The sequence below is a fragment of the Microcaecilia unicolor genome, chromosome 5 (genome assembly GCF_901765095.1).
Source record: "Microcaecilia unicolor chromosome 5, aMicUni1.1, whole genome shotgun sequence".
Lineage (NCBI taxonomy): Eukaryota > Metazoa > Chordata > Amphibia > Gymnophiona > Siphonopidae > Microcaecilia > Microcaecilia unicolor.
In genome coordinates this window covers 306,513,754-306,538,749 of record NC_044035.1, presented here as the reverse complement: position 1 = coordinate 306,538,749, position 24,996 = coordinate 306,513,754, and the positions used below count along the sequence as shown (strand labels likewise).

At 41.9% G+C, this 24,996-nt stretch overlaps 1 protein-coding gene across 2 annotated transcripts in view; it reads left to right on the top strand.

Moving 5' to 3' along the window:
• Window positions 1–656: 656 nt before the first annotated feature.
• The window catches only part of NKD1 (NKD inhibitor of WNT signaling pathway 1), a 221,895-nt gene continuing 197,555 nt past the window's right edge, over window positions 657–24,996 (top strand). Inside the window, exons 1-3 of one of the 2 annotated variants that reach the window (XM_030204347.1) lie at window positions 657–1,013; window positions 1,138–1,170; window positions 1,357–1,493. In XM_030204347.1, the coding sequence (XP_030060207.1) occupies window positions 989–1,013; window positions 1,138–1,170; window positions 1,357–1,493 (195 nt within the window). In that variant the 5' untranslated portion in view covers window positions 657–988. The remainder of the gene's footprint in view (window positions 1,014–1,137; window positions 1,171–1,356; window positions 1,494–24,996) is intronic. The other variant, XM_030204346.1, reaches the window with a different exon arrangement.

Sequence of the window (24,996 nt, the reverse complement as noted above, 5' to 3'; positions counted from 1 at the left end):
CTTCCTTTTTTTTTTTTTTTTTTAGTTCAAAGCGTTTTTATTCATTGTTTTTTAAAGTAACAAAACCTATATACAAAATCATGTTTCATCAGAGAAATTACATTACGCCTCAAATGGATAGACGCATCGCTGCACTTCTAGCTATTTTCCTGACAAGCGCAGGAGCCACAACAACTTGGTAGATGCCAGGGGTAAAACCAGAGCTGGCTCAATTTTGTCCTCAAGCCATCTGGCTACCTTATCGCAAGACCCCAAAGTGTTAAGTAAAAAAAAAAAAACCCCAAAGAAGTATGTTATTTATATTTGAAAATTCAATAAAAATGGTTTGAACTAGAAGAAGAAGTATTTATTTCTGCTTTTAAAAGTTAAACCTCCTGCTTCCTCCCCTCCCCCTCTCTACAAAAAAAATGCCTAACCAAACTGTGTTTTGACAGCCATCCTGCTGTGGGTAAATTCTTGCTTTGGTAGTTTGTAGGATCTCTGTCCCTGCATGGGAGTTTTTGAAGGGTGCCCCTAGCTTGCTTTCTTTAGCTTTGGAATGCATCCTCCTCCTCCTCCGTAGCTCTGGGCTCTTCTGCCTGCGTCTGGCTCGAGCTAAAACACTGAGCTGCTCCTTTTTTTTTTTTTAGGAGACTCCAAAAGGATCTTTGTTCTCTTTCATGTGCCGCCTCAGTCCAATAGAAAACCAAGCAGAGACTGTCTGCAAGTGGTCTAATCTCAATGAGGTGTCAATCATGTTCCCTGGTGGGTGAAGTACGGTCTTTTGTAACCGCCTCTAGCTTTGGGAAAAGAGGAGAGGAAAATACTTGCTCAGAGGCTCCTAAGGCTGCTGCAGAAGACGCCGAGGGTTTCTGTACGTGTGCATGTGTTTTTAAAAAGATTCGGTTTGGGGGAAAAGCAAAAGCACATGGATTTGTAAAAACTGGATTACATACGGAATCGCCAGCAGTGGTAGTCCAATGATTCTTAAGCAAACCAATGCAGAGAAATGGGGAAACTTCATTCGAAACATGGTTAGTGCTTTCTCGTTTTCACTCGCTAGCTCCATCGTAGCCTCTCACACTTGATTTTGGTATCTAATGATCCTTCTTGTTCTTATTTTTTCATACACTTTCCCCCACGGATCTGACCCGACAGCTGCCGTGTGTAAAGCCAGAGAAAGCCCCGAAGGTAGGAAAAGCTCCACTTTTTCTATTTTATCACCAGAAACTTTCTTTCCCTTCCCCAAACTTTCTCCCCCCCCCCCCCCGTGCACTGCTGGTGTTTTATTGTGTTGAATGATTTCACTTATTGGTGGGACTGTTTAAAGCGATCTGTCACCGGTAGGCTGAAGTGCAGCGTTTGTGCTTTTTGCAGGCGACAGCTTCGCAGTGAGCGCTTGCCTGGCTCGGAAGGGGATCGAAGACTGGATCGCCAAGCAGAAGTACTCCGGCTCCTCTCCGGGACTCCAGCAGAGCTGTCAGCACGGGGCCGCCTGCAGGCTCAGCCACAGGGTATTACCACCTTGCGTTTCATTTCTTTTAAAGCGATCGGTGCATGTTATTATAAGCTTGGTAGTCGGTGTGAACTGGGGAGTGGGGTTGAGTGATTTGGAGTCTCTGGGTCAAGTGTCTAGGTCCTCATTTTTTTTTGTTTCTCTATGAAGTTGCAGCCCGCATTAGGAGGCACTTAACTGCCCATCTACAGTCTCTATTAGGTTGATGAGAATGAAAATTAAAAAAAAAAAAAGGAAGTGTAGTTAAAAAAAAAAAAAAAAAAACCCTGCCGGCTAGCAATGGAGGGTTCTTGTAGTTTGCTCACTTGGAAGCTTCCAAAGTTGGCTAGTGACAGTTTTGTACAGAGGCAGAGAGGAGTGATGAGAACTGGCGTTAGAAGTTAGTTATATGAAGTTTTCTGGTAAGGTGGTCTCGTGCCATAATTGTTTTCTGGTGTGCTGATGTGGGATTGTGATGTGAGGAGGGAAAGGAGAGAGAATTGATTCTGTACTACAAAATGGATTGTCTTTGGGAGTCTGTTTGAAGTGTCTCAGGTACCAGGGAAAACTGCGTTTCACCTTCCTCCTTCATGCTTTGTGACTGTCCTTAATGGGACAATTTAGACAAAGAAGGGCAAAACGTAAGTATTTAAAAGTGCATCTGCTCTCTAAGTTGAACCAAAGGATTTCTGTTTTGATTTTTAAATTTCAAAACAAACCTTTTTGTACTTTGTTATGCCTTGAGTATTACACGGTGTGGATTCATTTTTGTAGTGGGGGGGGGGGGGGGTGGGGGGGGGGGGAAGAGAGGAAATGCAGAATCTTCAGATCCCAATGAACTTAAATTCTGGGTGAGTAACAACAGCTAGCAGGAAAATATAATTCTGTGTTCGAGGTTGTTTGAAGTTTTACCACAGGAAAAACACACCATAAAACAAAGGAGCATTTTTCTCTAAGGGGTTTTCTCTTGCTTTGATGGTAATTTTCTAACCGCCCATATTGATAAAAAGCCGTTGTAGGATTTTCAAAGTAAAAGTATGCCTGCACTTCCATTTGAATTATCCCTGGAGAGGTATCCACCCACACATCTGCTGCTTTGTGGAGATACATTTTGAGGGTAATTTTAAAAACCACTTAACCAATTGAGAGGTGTTTTACATGCTCAAGTAGGTGCTTATAAAATTGTTCAATAGGCAATAGTATATATACACAAAGGTGGATATTCATGGGCAGATGATCAGAAGCAAATGCGGGCGCTAAAGGCTATTAGTGCCATACTAGCTCCTGTGTTTGCTACTACCCCATGATCAGAGCCCCTGAGCGCGGACTCTGAATGCAACTAGCATGCAAGTGCATGTTAAACAGGGCTCTTAGCCCAATTAGCGTGTAAATGCATGCTAAACATATTCCTCCCCAATGATCAGTGAGCAGCACGCCAAACATTGGCTTGCTATCTGCGGCAAACCCTACGCCAGCTCGTAGCTGGCATTAGGGTTTACAGACCCCATTGGGGAGGAATGGTGAGCCCTGCCCAGCATGCATTTGCATTCTAGCAAGCCCTCCATTCTCCCCCAATACAAACCTTCCCGCAGAAGCAGAAACCTGACCCCCTGCCAGCGATAGTCCCCCTAACCCCCCTTCCATCCCCCCCCCCCAAGTCTTATATGGTGTGAAGCCTCACCCAGCGCATCCCAGGATGCACTGGACAGGGCTCTGCCATTTTCAAGGTGGCTCTGCTGAAAGAGGGAATGTACCTCCCTTCTCCAACAAAAGTATGGAGGGGCAGGAAAGAGGGCCACTAGACCACCAGGCTTTGGGGGGGGGGGGGGGGGGAGTTGATTTGCAGCCCACCAGGGCTTTTTTTGTTGAGGGGGTTAGGGGGCTGGAGGTCTGCTAGACCTCCAGCCCCTGTGTCTCTGGCTGGGGGTGTGGTGGGGGCACAGTGCCATTTATATTTATATTTTGCTCACACCTTTTTAAGTAATAGCTCAAGGTGAGTTACATTCAGGTACTTTGGATATGTCTCTGTCCCTGGAGGGCTCACGATCTAAGTTTGTACCTGAGGCAATGGAGAGTTAAGTGACTTGCCCAAGGTCACAAGGAGCAGGGAGCAGCAGTGGGATATGAACTGGCCACCTCTGGATTGCAAGACTGGTGCTCTAACCACTAGGCCTCTCCTCCACCTCCGTGCTGTTTGGGGTCTGGTGGTCCCGCAGACCTCCAGTCCCTGTGTTTGACAGGTCTGGGCTTTTGACAGCCCAGACCTGTCAAACAAGGGCGGGAAGATTTTGCTTGAGCGCATGCTCAGGCACAATCGTCCCGCACTTTACCCTATGATCAGAAATAATAGTTCACATAAATTTGCATGCTGTTATCGCTGATCATAGGGGCAGTAAAGCCCCACACTGGTCCAGCACTATTTTTAGAGTGCTGTTTGGAACAGCGTGGGACTTTTGATCATCTGGGCATCAGAAATGTTTTATATGATGTCTGCTCCTAGGTGTAGAGAATTGGTTGAATGAGTGGCATTGGCTCTAAGGCACATACTTACAGATGCATATGTGCCAGTTCTTATACCTTGTTATTCTGTGCAGGAACCTTCAGGGCAGCTATTAGAAAAACATATTGGCACAGAGCAACATATACACCTATATGGAACTCCACTACAAATGACAAAGAGATTGGACTCAAGATGTCCAGGTCAAGATATGTCAAGTTCCACTACTATTTTAGAACAGGGTCTGCCTAGAAAGAGTCTGTTCAATGTTTGCCAGCCGGGTGGCAGGAAGGAATAGCAGGGCGGGGGCAGGGGAGTACTGCACAGTATTATAAAATTTTCTAGTAAGTTAGGTGGGCACTGGGTAAAATCAGCCAGGTGGTGCACCCATTCAAAAGGTCCTGAGGAGAACGCTGCTGTTCTAAAATACATTGAGGAATGGGAGCATCCATTTTATAATCATACATATCATCTAGAATATCAGTGGGGTCAACACGGCCACATGTTGGTATTTCCAAAGCTGTCACGGAGCTTGATATTCTTTGCCAGCATTGCTTTGGGGGAGGGGGGGAGCAAAAAAACACTGGGAAATTAAGGGACTCCAATAGTCCACTGCATAAAACAAGCAAGTTTCTAAAACCTATATGTCCCCAGGAGCAGGTGTAAATCCTGATGTTCCTGTTGGTGGATATAAAGTATTCCCCTTCTGAAATGAGGAATAAATGTGTATCTTTTTGCCACACCCAAAATGTGCCCAGACCACGCCCCCATGTGAGGATGTTATAATGCCGTTATATCGCTCCATGGTGCGACCGCACCTTAGGTATTGTGTTTAATTCTGGTTGCCGCATCTCAAGAAAGATATAGTAGAATTGGAAAAGGTGCAGCTAAGGGTGATTAAAATGATAGCGGGGATGGGACAACTTCCCTATGAAGAAAGACTAAGGAGGCTAGGTCTTTTCAGCTTGGAGAAGAGACGGCTGAGGGGAGACATGATAGAGGTATATAAAATAATGAGTGGAATGGAACAGGTGGATGTGAAGCGTCTGTTCACGCTTTCCAAAAATACTAGGACTAGGGGGCATGCGATGAAACTACAGTGTAGTAAATTTAAAACAAATTGGAGAAAAGTTTTCTTCACCCAACGCGTAATTAAACTCTGGAATTCGTTGCCGGAGAACATGGTGAAGGCAGTTAGCTTGGCAGAGTTTAAAAAAGGGTTAGACAGTTTCCTAAAGGACAAATCCATAAACCGCTACTAAATGGACTTGGGAAAAATCCACAATTCCAGGAATAACATATATAGAATGTTTGTACATTTGGGAAGCTTGCCAGGTGCCCTTGGCCTGGATTGGCCGCTGTCGTGGACAGGATGCTGGGCTCGATGGACCCTTGGTCTTTTCTCAGTGTGGCATTACTTATGTACTTATCCTATATAATAAAACTCACCCTCAGCGTTCTGAGGACACTGACGTCAATGCAGCCAAGCCACTGACGTCACTTCCGTCATGAAGGGTTCGTGGTGGTGAAGCCACCGAAAGCACCAAGTCTCTGGGCCCCGCCCTCACGTCAAACGTGATGACGTCGAGGGCGGAGCAATGGCGTCACGCATCGAGGGTGGAGCAGTGGCATCAGTGGCTTCAGAACCAAGAAGCTCATGAAGGTGCGTTCACGAGGTCCGGAGCAATGGTGTCAGTGGGTTCAGAACGACGAACGGGTGGGTAGGGAGGGAGGGGGGGTGTTGGGGAGGAAAACCTTGCTAGCGCCCGTTTCATTTGCTCCAGAAATAGGCCTTTTTTACTAGTGTTTACATAGCTAAATGCTGGTTTATTCATGTCTAAAACACAAATAGCACTTCTAAAATAACCACCATAGGTTGAGCAACTTTATAAAAGCCCATTTCTGGAGGTAATGCACTGTGTTACCTGCAGATATGGATTTAAGGATAACCTTCCCTGTGCCCATAAGAAATAGTGAATAGAGCCCATCAAATCTTAAAGGCATTCTGGTTCATTTTATCCATTATTGGGCAAATAGAACAAGTTATTGAAAAGGTGATTATCTGTTTCTAGTACTGGGGAAGCTTTTGAGTGCCAATCTATTCAATAATCTGCACCTCTGTAGCTCCCTCTGACCCATCCCACTCTCCTCTGATGCAAGGGAGGGTCAGAGGGAGCCTCTGGAGCAGGCAGCATATAGACATTTGTTGCACTGCGGCTGCTGTCTAAGCAACTTTGAAGGTACAGGGGAGTGGGAGGGGGTGGGGTGGGTAGTACAGATAACACATTAATTGCAACATATACTGCGATTAATATGGAGCCCTAATAATTTCATGAGTTCAGACCCCTGGTGGTATTGCAGCCGATATTGAAGTTTTCGAGGAGTAAAATCCAGTGTAGTTGGACTGTCTATTGCAAATATTCATTAAAGTGCAAATTCAGTTCTTTTGATAAAGGGAAAGAGACTTTGCACTCCTTTGATGGCTTGATGAGACAGACTTGGGTGCACTCTTGCACCGCTTAAGACGTGAACGTAGTTAATATAACCTCTCACCATACAGTGTTGAAAGTTAACAGATGTTCTGCTACTTTAGGGCACGTGCATTATATCATTCTTTAAATACTTTGAAGTAGTCCTGTTATGTAAGGGAAAAAAAACCCTTTTTAATTGGCAACATTTTAAGGCTGTATATTGTATGTGCTTCAGAAACGTATCCCTTTGTATAAATTATAAGTATTCATGAATTCAAAGGGAAAAATAACAAGAAGAACAAAAAAAAAAGGAGAGGCGCCAGGGCCCCCAAATGAGAGACTTTTTCATTTTTAGTGTCTCAAAAATAAGTGAATGTAACGAACAATTTTACTGAACAGTGAACAAAAATGAAAATACAAATTAAAAAATATGGTGATTGTATACAACCTAACATGGCAATGTTTTGGTTACACCTCCATCAGGGTGAAGTAACAAATTAAAAAAATATATATATCAAGCAGATTCCTCTATTGTTTTTTTTGGCTAAAAAGTAACATTAAGGGGCTCTTTTACTAAAGCTTACTGTGCTCTAAATGCTAAGAAGCCCATAGGTATAAAAGGGGCTTCTTAGCATTTAGGATCCCTCGTACAAAGGCGCTTTTTAGCTCGTTCTAAAAATAAGTGTGTGCTAAATGCTAGAGAAGCCCATATGTTCCTATGGGTGTCTCTAGCGTTTAGTGCGCATTAATCGTTAGCACGTGCTAAAAATGCTAGCGTGCCTTTCTTTTTTTTTTTTTGAAAATATTTTATTAAAGGAAATGTTCCATCACATGCCATATTTGGTTATCAATTTTGTTACTCATTCCTTGTGTGAATCGACAGTAGAGCGGTGATCTTGTAGTTGTTGGAAAGGTACGAGTCAGTTGGCGTGCCTTTCTAAAAGACCCCCTTAGAATGCACTAAACTTTAGTAAAAGGTGCCTAAGAGTTTGTAACAGCCCTGTCGAGTTTTACGCTCACTTATTTTCTTTATGGTATGCTGCCTACTCTGTCTCTTCCTGTGAGTAAAAGCAGTCTACAGTTCCATTTTAAGAAGTAAGCTAATTCTTTGGACAGCTACTGCAGAATTCTGTGAAAGAAATATAATGTGGTGTTCCTAGCATCCTTTGGATATGTTTTTTGTCTTCTAAAACCTGCACTGAACTACTTTTGACAGATAGTGGAGACATCAACAGTTTACCACTTTCTGTTCCGATTCCCCACTCAGAAATGACTGTTTAAAAATTTTAATCCATTTATTTTCCGTAGAACTGGTAAATACCATCTAATGTGTTTTACAATCAAATGCTCATAATAATAAACTCAAGGAGAACTAAGCACAACCAAAATCAATAATTATGGAACCATCCTACAATCTCATGGTTATTTAATAATAACACCACCCCTCCCCCAATTTGTATGGCATGGACACAGTCCATCCACAGCGTTATTAGACCTTATGGTCTAGTAATGAGAGACAGCTTTATTAGCCCTTATGGTCTAGTAATCAGCCAGTCTATGAACAGAAGTTACAAATTGCAAAAAAAATCATTGCAATTTTCTTAGGTGTCTCTCACCTTTAATCCTCCTACTCTTGAGAAGTTAGGCTCATTATGTCCCTTGGCTCTGCAGTGTTTGCTCCAGTGTTACTTCCTACTCTTCTAGATTAATGGGAGAGAAACAGGGGAGGAGCTGGAGCATCCCTTGGAGGGGGTAGTGTGAGAATGTGTGGATTAGCTTGCGGTGGGGAATAGTTAGAAAATTCATATGGATGTTCCCCATCCCAGCAATTTTAGGCTGATCATGACATTCCCAAGTCATTCTACAGCTGGAATACCTCAACTCTTGGCTTAGCAAAATGATGTCCATCTCAGTTGTAGCAGTGCTCTTGATGATCCATCGGCCAATCCACCACATTTCCCATTGTGACAACACTCATAAGGTTCCCTGGGTGTACCAATAGACACATCATGGGGTAAAAGCCTTTAGTAAGTTTGGCTTCATGTTTGGATAGTTCTTTTCTATTGGCTCGGTATCACTACCTGCAGTTTTCTCCATAACTAATGCACTTACTAGAGTTTTGACATTTTTAGTGGAGTCTGGCTGAGTTTCTTAGACTCAACAAGAAGTTTGAATGCTACTATTGTTGTCAATCTCTTTTCTTGATGTATTCTGGATTTTCATTAAGGTTGAGAATATGCCCTGAATGAGAAATCTTGCTCTACATATAAAGCGTGATTTATGTGAAGAAAGACTCTTACAACATAGTGCATTCAGACATGTGCATTGCTTGTAGGTGATTGGGGGGGGGGGGGGGGGCGTTCTAAAACACACAAGTGCATTGTAAAATGCATGAGTACATGCACAATTTTACACCTTCAGAGCATTTGTAAATTTGTACTACAGAATTTGTACACTACTGGTGGAATTTGTGCATTACTGATGGTCATTGTATGAATCTATTTTATGAAGGAACATTGGTGCCCTTTTTGGGCTTTCCACATAGATGCCCTGTTAAAAACAATTAGCTGTCATAGGAAAGGCGCAAGGAGCTTGTAAAGTGAGATGTGCAAAGGAGCATTACTGTTGTTCAGCTTTGTCTTCTGAAGAAAATGACAATTCCTAATCATTATAGCAGTATACCAAACACACAAACTATCTTTGTGGTGCTTTTTGCTAAATATAGTAAGTAAAGAATGTAAAAAGTGGTTAGTAAATTACTGATAAATCACAATAATTGGGTCATAACTAAAATAGTGGGGGCAATGCAATAACATGGCAGAAAGTACCCAGTGCTGTATATTCTGGGGGAATGCCGACAGTCGTTCGGAACAAAGATATCACCAAAACAGGGTGGTTAGGGTGGTGGACTTTGGTCCTGGGGAACTGAGGAACTGAGTTTGATTCCCACTTCAGGCACAGGCAGCTCCTTGTGACTCTGGGCAAGTCACTTAACCCTCCATTGCCCCATGTAAGCCGCATTGAGCCTGCCATGAGTGGGAAAGCGCGGGGTACAAATGTAACAAAAAAAAAAAGATAGGGTATCCCGATAGCTAGGTTGCAAAAGAGACCATAGTAAATCAGGTGTCCTTAAATAAAAATCAGACAAAAGATTGCAAATTAACATTGTCAACTACTGAGCAAGATGTAAATAGGAACAACAAACATAGTTTGAAATGTCTGTGTGTGAATGCCAGATGCCTAAGAAATAAGATGGGAGAGTTAGAATATATTGTACTAAATGAAAAATTAGATATAATAGGCATCTCTGAGACCTGGTGGAAGGAGGATAACCAGTGGGACACTGGCATACCAGGGTACAAATTATATCAAAGTGATAGGGTGGATCGAATTGGTGGAGGGGTAGTTTGTACGTTAAGGAGGTCCTTGAATCAAATAGATTGAAAATTCTGCAGGAATCAAAATATATCTTGGAATCCCTGTGGATTGAAATTCCATGTGTAAAGGGGAAAAGGATAGTGGTGGGAGTGTACTACCATCCACCTGGCCAGGATGAACAGACAGATGTAGAAATGTTATCAGAAATTAGGGAGGCTAACAAACTGGGCAAAACAATAATAATGGGTGATTTCAATTACCCCGATATTGACTGGATAAATGTAGCATCAGGGCATGCCAGGGAGGTAAAATTCATTGACGAAATCAAGGATTGCGTTATGGAGTAACTGGTACAGGAGCCAACATGAGAAGGAAAAATTCTAGACCTAGTCCTTAGTGGAGCGTATGATTTGGCGCAGGAGGTAATGGTGCTGGGACTGCTTGATAACAGTGATCATTATATGATCAGGTTTGATACCGGCTTTGACGTAAGTACACACAGGAAATCCAATACGTTTAACTTTCAAAAAGGAGACTATGATAAAATGAGAAGAATGGTGGAAACAAAAACTTAAGAGGAGCAGCTGCGAAGGTCAAAAATTTACATAAGGCGTGGATGATTGAAAAAATACCATCCTGGAATCCCAGGCCAAATATATTCCATGTATTAAAAAAGGAGGGAGGAAGACCAAACGACAGCCGTAATGGTTAAGAAGAGAGGTGAAGGAAGGTATTAGAGCTAAAAGAAAATCCTCTAGAAAATGGAAGAAGGAACTGACTGAAAATAATACGAAACATCATAAAGAATGGCAAGTCAAATGGAAAGCGCTGATAAGGAAGGCAAAGAGGGACATTGAAAAAAAGATTGCGTTGCGTTGGAGGCAAAACCACATAGTAAAAATTTTTTTTAGGTATATTAAAAGCAAGAAGCCGACAAAAGAATCACCAAGGGAGAAAAGGGGCACTTAGGGAATACAAAGCCATAGCGGAGAGATTAAATGAATTCTTTGCTTCGGTCTTCACTGAGGAAGATTTGGGAGAGATTCCAGTGCCAGAAATGGTATTCAAAGCTGACTAGTCGGAGAAACTGAATGAAATTCGTGTAAACCTGGTGGATATAATTGCGCAATTTGACAAATTAAAGAGTAGCAAATCTCCTGGACCGGTTAGTACATAAGAACATAAGAGTAGCCATACTGGGTCAGACCAGTGGTCCATCTAGCTCAGTATCCTCAGGACACATGAGGTAGATTTGTATACAATGGAAGAAGTGCATGCATATTTATCTCATGCATATTCATTGTGAGTATCCTGAAAACCTGATTGCCATGTGTGTCCCTGGTTTAGAACTAGGAGAAAATCAGTGGTTATAAAAATAGCATAACATAATGGAGCAGCGCACTGGTTCTCAAGGACTGTGGAACTGTTGTCTTTATTTCTGATGTAGACTTTCAATGAAAAGAGAAATTTTCAAACCATCACTCTCTATTTGATGCCTGTCTACATTTTCTTGACATTGATGTGGTGTTGAAGGGTCTGCTGTACAATAGGGGTGTTTGTTGCTATGGCCCAAACTGACAGGAGAAAATGAGCACTCATTTTCCAACATTGCTCCTGAAACGAAGGGGGAAAAACTGAAACAAAATGAAAATTCTCACAATGGATACGGGAAATTAAACAAAATGAAATGATTTGGTCTGCAAACCCCTGATCTATAGCAGCCAGGTTACCATCTAAAAGCTGTATGTAGAAACTGAATGGAGTACCACTTTCCTGGCAATCCTAAAGGTTTTTTTTTTTTTTGCTGTTTTTTTCAAAGCTGAGTATGCAGCTGAAGCAGTGCAGCAAGGTATTACCAGTGAAAGACCTTTTCTTGGTTTATCATCAGTAAATTTGATCTACTGAGAAAGGTGAAGAGGCAGAGAGGGCTGGAGCAGGAGCTCATAGAATCAGTGACTCTCTCTCTCTCTTGGGTCAGCAGGTCATTAATGCCTCCTAACAACTCTAGAATAAAAGAACATCCTTTCACCAGACAACAGATATGAACCTATTAAGCAAGACTGATCCTCCTCACAGCAAAATCCATTTTCACTGGGAGGAGCAGGCGATATTTGTGGTAGAGGCACTTTGGAGACTTGGTTGAGTTGTAACTAGCATCTGGACCAGGTGGTTCATCTTATAAGTTTAAAAGTAATGCTTATAAAGGTCATATCTGATGAACAATCAAATGTACAAACTGAAAATGAGAGCTGATTTCCAATTTGGTTTTACAGTACTACTTAAAATATGAAGGTTTACAGTCTCGTATGCTAGATTGAAACAGCTTGTGCTTTGACCTTGATGTATGGTAGAAATGATCTGAAAGCATGTTAATTGATAATGCCATGAAATAATTGCCACTTGCTGCTTCTAAGATCTCTCCTTCCAGTTGAACGTAAGAATTGCCATACTGGGAAAGACTGAAGGCCCATCAAGCCCAGTATTCTGTTTCCAACAGCGGTCAATCCAGGTCACAAGTACCTGGCAAAATCCCAGAAGAGTACAACAGATTTTATTCTGCTTATTCTAGAAATAAGCAGTAGATTTTTTTCCAAGTCCATCTTAATGGCTTATGGACTTTTCTTTTAGGAAATTATCCAAACCTTTTTTAAACCCTGGTAAGCAAACTGCTTTTACCACATTTTCTGGCAGTGAATTCCAGAGTTTAATTACACAATAACTGAAGAGATATTTCTCTGGGTTATATTAAATTTACTACTTAGTAGCTTCTTATTGTGCCTCCTACTCCTAGTATTTTTGGAAAGAGTAAAGAAGCGATTCAATCTACCCACTCCACTCCACTCCACTCCGTATTTGATATACAGTGGGGGAAATAAGTATTTGATCCCTTGCTGATTTTGTAAGTTTGCCCACTGACAAAGACATGAGCAGCCCATAATTGAAGGGTAGGTTATTGGTAACAGTGAGAGATAGCACATCACAAATTAAATCCGGAAAATCACATTGTGGAAAGTATATGAATTTATTTGCATTCTGCAGAGGGAAATAAGTATTTAATCCCTCTGGCAAACAAGACCTAATACTTGGTGGCAAAACCCTTGTTGGCAAGCATAGCGGTCAGACGTCTTCTGTAGTTGATGATGAGGTTTGCACACATGTCAGGAGGAATTTTGGTCCACTCCTCTTTGCAGATCATCTCTAAATCATTAAGAGTTCTGGGCTGTCGCTTGGCAACTCGCAGCTTCAGCTCCCTCCATAAGTTTTCAATGGGATTAAGGTCTGGTGACTGGCTAGGCCACTCCATGACCCTAATGTGCTTCTTCCTGAGCCACTCCTTTGTTGCCTTGGCTGTATGTTTTGGGTCATTGTCGTGCTGGAAGACCCAGCCACGACCCATTTTTAAGGCCCTGGCGGAGGGAAGGAGGTTGTCACTCAGAATTGTACGGTACATGGCCCCATCCATTCTCCCATTGATGCGGTGAAGTAGTCCTGTGCCCTTAGCAGAGAAACACCCCCAAAACATAACATTTCCACCTCCATGCTTGACAGTGGGGACGGTGTTCTTTGGGTCATAGGCAGCATTTCTCTTCCTCCAAACACGGCGAGTTGAGTTCATGCCAAAGAGCTCAATTTTTGTCTCATCTGACCACAGCACCTTCTCCCAATCACTCTCGCGGCATCATCCAGGTGTTCACTGGCAAACTTCAGACGGGCCGTCACATGTGCCTTCCGGAGCAGGGGGACCTTGCGGGCACTGCAGGATTGCAATCCGTTATGTCGTAATGTGTTACCAATGGTTTTCGTGGTGACAGTGGTCCCAGCTGCCTTGAGATCATTGACAAGTTCCCCCCTTGTAGTTGTAGGCTGATTTCTAACCTTCCTCATGATCAAGGATACCCCACGAGGTGAGATTTTGCGTGGAGCCCCAGATCTTTGTCGATTGACAGTCATTTTGTACTTCTTCCATTTTCTTACTATGGCACCAACAGTTGTCTCCTTCTCGCCCAGCGTCTTACTGATGGTTTTGTAGCCCATTCCAGCCTTGTGCAGGTGTATGATCTTGTCCCTGACATCCTTAGACAGCTCCTTGCTCTTGGCCATTTTGTAGAGGTTAGAGTCTGACTGATTCACTGAGTCTGTGGACAGGTGTCTTTCATACAGGTCACCATTGCCGACAGCTGTCTGTCATGCAGGTAACGAGTTGATTTGGAGCATCTACCTGGTCTGTAGGGGCCAGATCTCTTACTGGTTGGTGGGGGATCAAATACTTATTTCCCTCTGCAGAATGCAAATAAATTCATATACTTTCCACAATGTGATTTTCCGGATTTAATTTGTGATGTGCTATCTCTCACTGTTACCAATAACCTACCCTTCAATTATGGGCTGCTCATGTCTTTGTCAGTGGGCAAACTTACAAAATCAGCAAGGGATCAAATACTTATTTCCCCCACTGTACTTCTATCATATCTCCCCTCAACTGTCTCTTCTCCAAGCTGAAGAGCCCTAGTCACTTTAGCCTTTCCTCATAGGGAAGTTTGTTCCACCCTCATTATCATTTTCGTCGCCCTTCTCTGTACTTTTTCTAATTCTGCTATATGTTTTTTGAGATGCAGTCACCAGAATTGCACACAGTATTCAAGGTGCGGTCACACCATGGTGTGATACAGAGACGTTATAACACTCTCACTTTTGTTTTCCATTCCTTTACTAATAATTCCTAACATTCTATTGGCTTTCTTAGCTGCCACTACACACTGAGAAGAGGGTTTCAAAGTATCATCAACAATGACACCTAGATCCTGTTCCTGGTTGGTAACTCCTAATGTGGAACCTTGCGTCATAACTATAGTTCGGGTTCTTCTTTCCCACATGCATCACTTTGCACTTTCTCACATTAAAATCATCTGCCATTTGGATGCCCAGTCTCCCAGTCTTGTAATGTCCTCTTGCAATTTTTCACAATCCTGTTGTGATTTAACAACTTTGAATAACTTTGTGTCATCAACAAATTTAATTGCCTTGTTAGTTATTCCCATCTTTAGATCATATATAAATATGTTAAAAGCAGTTGTCCCAGCACAGACTATTGAGGAGCACCACTATCTAACTTTTTCCATTGAGAATGCTGACCATTTAACTCTACGTTTTGTTTTCTATCTTTTAACCAGTTTTTAATTCACAGTAGGACATTGCCTCATATCTCATGACTTTGCTTTGACCCCTTCTAGCTGTGCTATCCAGTTTTAATCTACTGTCAATCAGCGCTCACTGGACATTGAATTGGAATCTCATTGGCTGATCCAAAAACTAAATCCTGGTCTACTTCCTTGGAATGATCTAACTCGATAATATTCTCTCTCTCTCTCTCTATTGTTTTTGTTTTGAATGCGATACCTAGTGGCAATCCCATCTTTTTTTTTTTTTTTTTTAAATATTTGGCTTGTGCCTTTCCAGTGGTAGTTCAAGGGAAGTTACATTCAGGTACAGTAGATATTTCCCTGTCCTCAGACGGCTCACAATCTAAATTTGTACCTGAGGCAGTGGTGGGTTAGGTAGCTTGCCCTAGGTCACAATGAGTGCCAGTGGGATTCGCACCCAGGTCTCTCCGATTCACAGCCTTCTGCTCTAACCACTCCTTATTCTCATTTTGTGCAAAACATTTTTTAGACAACTGCATATTTAAATCAGCTAGTTGGATTTGATCTTTAGCATGTGGGCATTGAAAGAAGCCTGCCAGAGCCCTGCAACTTGAAGAGTAGAGGGGGGAGGAAAAGCATGAATGGGATTAGGACAAGCCTTTTCATTTTATGGATTTGGATTTTGGATTGATTTGCTCACAGCTTTTCCAGTAGTAGCTCATGTTGAGTTACATTCAGGTACACTGGGTATGTCACTGTCTCTGGAGGACTCACAATCTAATAATATCAGGCTAGTCCCCACTACTGGCTGGCACAGTTGTTCAGATGATGCTTTTTCATAAAATTATGGGTCCTGTTTACTAACAGGCTCATTTTCGAAAGAGAAGGACGTCCATCATTCGACATAAAACGGAAGATGGACGTCCTCACAGAGACGTCCAAATCGGTATAATCGAAGCCCGATTTTGGACGTCTCCATCTGCAGTCCGTCACAAGGACGTCCAAATTTCAAGGTGCTGTGTCAGAGTTGTAGCGAAGGCGGGACTTGGGCGTGCCTAACACTTGGATGTCTTTGACAAATAATCAAAAAAAGCAAGGATGTCCCTGACGAACACTTGGACATTTTCACCCGGAAGTGTTTTTTTTACGAATAAGACACAAAAAGGTGCCCGAAATGAACAGATGACCACCGGAGGGAATCGGGGATGACCTCCCGTTACTACTGCCCCACTGGTCACTAACCCCCCTCCCACCATCAAAAAACATTTTTAAAAATATTTCGTGCCAGCCTCTATGCCAGCCTCAGATGTCATACTCAGGTCCATGACAGCGTATGAAGGTCCCAGGAGCAGTTTTAGTGGGTACTGCAGTGCACTTCAGACAGGCGGACCCAGGCCCATACCCCCCTACCTGTTATATTTGTGGAGGAAACAGTGAGCTCTCCAAAACCCACCACAAACCCACTGTACCCATATATAGGTGCCCCCCTTCACCCGTAAGGGCTATGGTAGTGGTGTACAGTTGTGGGTAGTGGGTTTTGGGGGGCTCAGCACACAAGGTAAGGGAGCTATGTTCCTGGGAGCAATTTATGAAGTCCACTGCAGTGCCTCCTAGGGTGCCCGGTTGGTGTCCTGGCATGTCAGGGGGACCAGTGCACTACAAATGCTGTGTTCTTCCACGTCCAAATGGCTTGCATTTTGACATTTTTGACATGGACGTCTTTAGTTTCGAAAATCACTGAAAGTCAGAAACGTCCAGGTGCAAGGACGTCCAAATTTAAGGATTTGGATGTCTCTGATGGTATTTTCGAAACAAAAGATGGACGTCCATCTTTTTTTTTTTTTTTTTTTTTAATATGGGTTTACCCGCCCCTGGATTTCAACGTTTTGCAAAGACGTCCAAATCGCAACTTGGACGTTTCTTTCTAAAATGCCCCTCTAAGCCACACTGTAGACACGCTAGCGTTTTTAGTGCTCGCTGACGATAGAGACAGCCATATATACCTAAGGGTGTCTCTAGCATTAGTGTGCGCTAATTTTTAGGGCATGCCAAAAAAGCTAGCATACCTTAGTAAACAGGATCCTATATTTGGAGCCATTTACATAAAACATTGATTTAAAAGCAAACTTGTTTTTTTTTTAACCTTAGCATTCAAAGGGGGTGAAGGAGATCAAATATTGGTATAAACAATGCAAGATAATTCAATTTCTGGCGTATTTTGTATGTCTGGTCAGCTGCAATTTGTAAAAGCTTTTAATGCAAACAGTAACAATTCAAAGTGCCTCTAAAAATGTTAGTGCCATAATGATGGGATTAGTGAGTTGGCCAATACTGTAGCAGAAAGCTGCATTCCAAGGGAGTTGGCCCTGAATGATAGCAGTTGGTAAATTTAAAACCCACAGTGCAGTTAGCATATGGAACGTGTTAAGACATTCTTGCATGGTTTCAAAGCTGTGCTCTGGAGGATTTCATTGAAATACAAGGAAAGAGCATAAATTAAAATTATTCTGTTGTGAAATAAAAAAACAAAGTTGGCGTACTTCAGATATCTGAAGGAAGCATATGGGAGGAGATCTGTGTTTCATCTTCATAACAAGATATCATGTGATCCGTACTTAATTTGATGCAACATACTACTATTTTGATCAGGTCCTGCTTCTATTACAAATAGCCAGCTACAATTACTTATTTGATCATTTTTTGGCAGACAGAAAAAAAGATTCAAAGAAAGCAGAAGTGTTGAAATTTGGGCGAGTTGACTTGTAGCATGTTGGAGAAAACATGATAGGGAACCTTAGTTTTGAGTGAAGTGGAAAGGTTATGTCTTATGAACTTTCCAAGCAGAATATCTTAGCTAGTATTTATAGTAGAAGATTAAATCTCTTTAGAGGGAATGGAAGTAACATGAAATCAACACTTTCTTCCTTTTTTGTATGGGGATGAAACATGAGCCTTGCTGATGTGCGGCCCTGAATATGCCGTAGTGGCTTCCTTTCTAGTGAAATGACTTTTTCCTGGTAAAACGTGCAGATTTATGCTAAAGCTGTTCTTGCAACAGGATGAGCTGCTCTTTTTTCCCCCTCCCCCCACCTTGAAATAATTTTTTTTAAGTGTATGGAGAGTCTCCAGGCACTGATGCTACTTAACAAAGATCTCTCTGTAATTTCTTTGCAAAAGCTAGCATTAAATTTTTCAAAGCTACAGTAGGACGATAGATATTGTTGAACACTGACCTTCCAATTAGAACGGGGCTTGGTGGCCTTTTTGCATTTATTTATTTATTTAAAGCTGTAGCAGAAATAAAATACATAGAGTACACAGGAGTTTGTTTTGTGTGCTTAGGAAAAAGAAACATTTTAAGGGATTTAAAATAGTGTGCATTGTCTGGTACTTGACTGTAGATTTTGTGATATGTATCATTTGCTAAATAAATGTTGGAATGCAAAAAAAAAATTAAGAGAAGATATTTTTTGGTTCACTGTTAATTAAACCACCCCATAAATGAGAAATATGTATTTGAAGACCTTTTTTAACAATTTAATTTGATAATTTTAAGATTTTTAATAACACAGTTCAAAGTTAGTGAGGAGGGGATAGAGATCAGACGGACCCACAGACATGATTTTCTAAGGACGGTTTCCGTGTAGAAAAATTAAAATGAAACTGTCAACAAGCTGCTAATGAAAACTAGTGGAAGTGCGATTTTTAATGTTTTTGTCTATCTTGAAATGTCGGGTACCAGGAAAGCACTAACATGTACATGCATTGGTATCAATATGGAGAACAGAAAACAGCTTTATCAAAATGTCATGGGATCTATAAGGAAGATGGTTTCCTGCCTCTTTGGCTGTATTGTAGATGGCTCATGGCATGTTGGCCAGTATGATCTCTAAGGGGTCTTTTTACTAAGGTGCGCTGAAAATGGCCCGCAGTAGTGTAGGCGCGGGTTTTGGGCGCGCACAGAATCATTTTCAGCGCACCTGTAAAAAAGGACTTTTAAAAAAAATTTTGCCGAAAATGGATGTGCGGCAAAATGAAAATTGCTGCACGTCCATTTTGGGGCTGAGACTTTACCGCCAGCCATTGACCTAGCGGTAAAGTCTTACGCGGTAACTGGGCGGTAATGACCTATGCACGCCAAATGCTACTTGACGCTCGTCCGATACGCGCAGCAGAAAATAAAAATGACCCCAGAAAATGGCCAAGAAATATATAGCAAACCTCTCCTTTTTCCTTCCCCACCCCTGCCCCTACTCACCCAAAACAATGAAGCAGCAGCCAGAACAAGAGGTGGTCATAGCTGCAGGGGTCGAGCAGGGACTGTGTGAGCTGGTTTTTGTTCATAACATGTGTCCGCCTGGTTTCAGGTTTAACAGAAATCCCACTTAAGAGGAGAGCCCAGGGCCTGGGAGCATAGGCGCAGGCTCTGTGGGTGCTGTGGGTGCTTGAGCACCCCCAACATTGGGAACATTAATTGTATGTGTCCAGGAAGAGGTTTTTCCATTGGGCTTAGCACCCCCAATAATTCTGAAAAGTTGGCTCCTATGCCTGGGAGTATGCAAGGGCACACAGACCCCAGTCTGACTGCAGGATGGAGTAAAAGTCTGGGGAAATGGATTTGTTTATTGTGGCCACATTTTCTGATTTTTGTAAACACCTTCTCCAAATTTGAAATTATGACCCACATTTTTAACTAAGGAATAACAGCTTGCTGGTACTGTGCTAAGGATGCACATTGGTTAGTGCATGTGAAGTCAATTAACATGCGTTAAAAAGTTCTAATGTGTATTCATTTCTCTCTCCCCCCCCCCCCCCCCCCAGCAGTAATAGGTTTTAAGCTACGTTAGGACTTAAGTCGTGTTATTTGCCTCTTAATGTGATATATAGGGCCCTAATGGAATTGGACTTGTCTTACCATGGCATTATTTAGGCCATTGCAGGCTACATTATAGTAATGAGATGCAAAACATGCAAATGCATGCAAAGCGGCTCATTACTGTGTAGAATCCAAAATGTGAAGGGTGGTTACTGCAAGTCACATTATAGGCAGAAATGCATTGTAAAATAACTCCAGCCAATGTTCTCAGGCTGGAGCCTGCAGGACCTATAACCATTCCCTCCTCCCCAGTCCTCCCGGTCACATCCTCCACCCCCCCGAAAGAGCCTACCATTAGGTTAATTGGTGGTCCAGAGGTCATCGGGCAGGAGTGATTCCCAGTCGCTCCTGCTCTGGCCAGTGCCATTTCCAAAATGGTGCTACTATCTCTAGGGGGCCATGTTTCTGGAAGGGCATGAGACTACCACTAGGGTTGCCATTTTGGAGATGGCACTGGCTAGAGCGGAAGCAGCTGGGATTGCTTTTGCCTGAAGACCTCTGTCAACATCTTTAATACTTTGTTGCTGGTATTCACCTTGTGTGCTCAGCCCCCCAAAATCCCCACAAAACCCACTACCCACAACTGTACACCACTACCATAGCCCTTACGGGTGAAGGGGAGCACCTAGATGTGGGTACAGTGGGTTTCTGGTGGGTTTTGGAGGGCTCGCTGTCTCTTCCACAAATGTAACAGGTAGGGAGGGTATGGGCCTGGGTCCGCCTGTCTGAAGTGCACTGCAGTACCCACTAAAACTGCTCCTGGGACCTGCATGCGCTGTCATGGACCTGAGTATGACATCTGAGGCTGGCACAACATATTTTTAAAGATGTTTTTTGACGGTGGGAGGGGGTTAGTGACCACTGGGAGAGTAACAGGAGGTCATCCCCGATTCTCTCCGGTGGTCATCTGGTCATTTCGGGCAGATAAAGACCTGAACAGTCCATCCAGTCTGCCCAACAAGATAAACTCATTTTACATCGTATGTGATACTTTATATATATACCCGAGTGATACATATTTTATATTTCTATGGCTTATTTATGTGGTTTATGCTTTCCTTTACTTTCTTCACAGTTATGTATAGTTTAATATACACAAGATATTTATGACTGCACTATTTTTTGTCACTATTCACTATCATTTTGTATTAATATTGAGTGAATTTTTTCACTTCACTGGGACTATACATTGGATCTACTCATTTCTTTCATTACTGTTATCATTTTTATTTATATTCCTATTTTTAGTCCTAATATATCATTATATTACTATTTTCTATGCTGTTTTTTAATTATGCTAGTATATCATTATATTTATTCTGCTGTGTTTTTATTTGTAAAATGTTTTATGTTTTTAGACCCCTGAGGAAGGCATTTAGATGAAACACAGCCCCGTGTAGGGTGTTTTCGGTCAGCTTACTTTGGCAAATAAACCTTTGGATGCTCACTTCTTGTTTGACAACTTGGACAGCCATTTTAACAAGGACTTCACAACAAGTCTGGCATGTTTAGGCTCCCAAGTCAATGCAGTTGTTGTTAAATATTCTCTGAGATAGGACATTTGTGAGAACATGAAAAAAAATTATGATTACCAGCTTTTTATGCTTTACCCAAACTGTGCACAAATAAGAGAAAGTGGCATTGAGATATTTCCTGTTTTGGATTCAGTTATAAAACTGATTAAGGACAAGCATGATACAGATTCTTACAACAATACGGTAAAAGAGTCCAGACACTGGTCTACGCTGCAGATATTATACCAAATTGATGCACAATCCAGAATTTAAAAAAAACAAACTGATGTTACTGAATGCAAGGACTATCTGAAAAGTTTCAAACCAAGAGCAATCCATTTCTCGATTTATTTTCTAATATATAAACTTTATTTCATGGTAATTTAATTTCCCTACTAACACTATAAGCTGACCAGTACTTGTGTATGAAAACAATCACAGGTTTCTCTCTCATAGAATCTAACTTCTGCACGTCACAGGTTTGATTAATACACTACCTTTATTACAACCAACAGAGCCTGGGAATTCTTTAGAATCACCCAAATAGCATTCAAGCCAGAACATATATAATTTAAATAATGAAAAGCCATATTTTACCTCCAAGCAAAATAGCCTCCACCCACATGGACCTCAGCTAATAAAAACTGAAACTAAAAGCCATAGTGCTTTTACAATGGCTGACTTTGCACCACATTTGAAGTGACAGCTGATGTCATGTCTCCACAGAGAGGCTAATTCCGAAGGAGCTTATCATCCCAAATTTACAGACTTAGGACTCATTTTACTAAGCAGTGGTAAGCCCAATGCGGGCTTACCGCTCGCTATACAGGAAGTACCACTGGGTTACCCCAGCAGCTCGGCGGTACTTTCCACCACTAGCACGTCGTCATTTCCAGCACTACAAATATTTACTTATTTTTGTAGCACCAGAGTGTACCTGGCAGTAATCGGGCAGTGCCGCACGCTGCCCAGTTACCACCAAGTTAACGTGGGAGCCTTACTGCCACCTCAATGGGTAGCGGTAAGGGTTCCCCATCGAATGACTGTGTACTTGCCACCCGGCCATTTCCTGTAGGAAAGCGAGACTTCGCTTTTTTCCAGTTGCAGTAAAAGGGGGCCTCAGCGCGTGTGTACAACACGCACCGACACCAACGCCGGCCCCCTTTTGCTGCAGCTTGATAAAAGGGGCCCCCAAATTCCTGCAAAACTTTTGTATCAAAAGCATTTATTTGGAGCACTCTATTTACCATATAAACTACTATGCAAGATCATAGCTGCGTTACTTGCAATCACACAAAAGAAAAATAAATGAACAGAGTCAGGGCAGGAGTGATTCCCAGTCTCATCAGATTGCCACTAGCGGTCATGGTAGTCATTTTGACAGCGGAGCCAGCGTGACTTAACTACACCCCTACTCTACTAGAAACTTTAGGATAAGCTCAAGGGAGTCACCTACAGGTGGGCAGGGAGGAAAAGAAACTGTTTGGAGAGGAAGGGAAGGGAGACAAACAGGAAAAAGCATGCATTTTTGGCTTCCACCAAAAACATAGTTTCGGCTGAAACTGAAACCAGGCAGAAAAAGGATTATGGGCCAGTTTCAGCACCATAACTGAAACAGAAACTCAGTCAGCCTCTATGCCAACTATCACTGATCATTGCACTTATGCAGGCAAGTCACGTGTAACTGCTGTCACCCAGTTATAGAACTGCCCTGATAAAGTGCTCTTATAGCAACTCCTGAACTTCCTTTAGATACATGATCAAATTTACAAACATAAACAATGAAGCATTTTACAGTGAAACAGTTTGTGGCATTTACTTCAGCATGAAAACAAATCATTCATCATAAAAACCAGACAGGGTACAGTTTCCATAGGAGGGAAAAAAAGATCAAAGCTAGAATTTATTTTTCTTTCAGGGGGTTCTTATGAAGGCTCTACGACTCCACCTGGTCTCTCACCCACAGCCACAGCTCGTAAACACTGCATGGTTGTAGAAACTATCACACATTTGAGTAGGATCACATGGTGTTATTTTATCCACTTCTCATGTACATAGTTGAAAACCGACCATAAAAAAAAAAAAGACCAGGCAACTGTCCAGTATAAATTTCACCAAATTCCATCAAAGCCTTTCCTCTAGGATTACTCGACTGATTTCCTCAATGCTCTTTAGAATTGCTTCCAGAATATTTTGGGTTATTGCATTAACTCTCCTTCTAAGAGATATTTGTTTATTCAGAAATTTCATTTTTAGAAACAGTCCTGAAAACATACAGAAGTTGTTGCAAAGAAATGACTTCGAACCTCCATAACTCATGCATGTATTATTTATAGAAAATATTAGCTAGTTTAGGCTCCACATACATACTGTATGGATCTCAGAACGGTTTCACAGTATATCTTTATACTGTTATAAACAAAGTAAATCCAGAGGTGATGCATAAATCGAGTCTACAAGGACATTACTGGTGACACAACCTATCTTCTCCCTTGAGTGAGTTCATTACACTGTCCTGCCTCTCCATTCAAGGTGACCTCTAAATGCAGTATAGACAATTATATAGACATTATACACTATGGGCCAGATTTACTAAATGGTGTCCAAAAAGTTAGTTGCAGTTTAGATCCACACTAAGCGCCAATTCTATAAAGGTCGTTTAGCACTAAACAAGCTTTATAGAATAGAGTTTAGCATGGATTCCCACACCCAACTTTGGGCACGAGGACTTACGCCTGCTGAAATCTGGTATAAATCCTCGCACCCAGTTGGGCGCACACATCCAAGTACTCTATAACATCACGCCTAATTTCTAGGAATGCCTCTGCCCCGCCCATGCCCCTTCTATGGCCACACCCCCTTTTGGGTTGCACACTATGAAATTTAGGCACACACTTTATAGAATAGGGCATAGGGCAGATGTGCGCATAACTCCTAATTACTGCCAATAAGCTCCAATAACTGATTGTTAACATCTAATTGACTAATTAGTTTATGTGTGCATCTAAGATCTGTGCCCAAATTTAGGTGCCCAACTTTTGGTGACCTATGTAGAATCTGGGGGTAGATGCTTACATATACACAAGCATAGCTATCTTTAATCAGGGTAAAAAGTGGTCATTTGTTTCCACAGATTCCACTATTATTCACTGGAACACACAAGGTAAAAAGAAAGTGCCACGATTTTCTCCATAATTTATAGTGTGGAATCAATGAAACATTAAAACAACTCTGGGAGCTACCAAATTATGCCAGCATGACTTAGGCACGATAGAGGCCTATAAGTTACTCTGCTTAAGATCAAATATAGCACTTGTTCATGTTTTTGTGTGGGAAAAACTTGTAAAACAAATAGGAAGAAATATGTTTTCATTCAAAGAATAGTTAGTTAATCTCTGGAACTAGTTTATTAAAATTTGCTGTACTGCTGAAACTGGAAAAACAGACCAAAGTGGGTGGTTTACAATCTAAAACATAGCAAGAAAGGAACTCCATAAAATGACAGGAAAGTAATACAGACACTACCAAAAGAAAGTAAAGGAAAAAGAGGAGAGAAGAGATAAAAGAAAAGCACTGAAGACCCATCTCTTCAAGACAGCCTACCCTAACGATCCAACCTAACCAAAACTTGCCCATATGATTCTT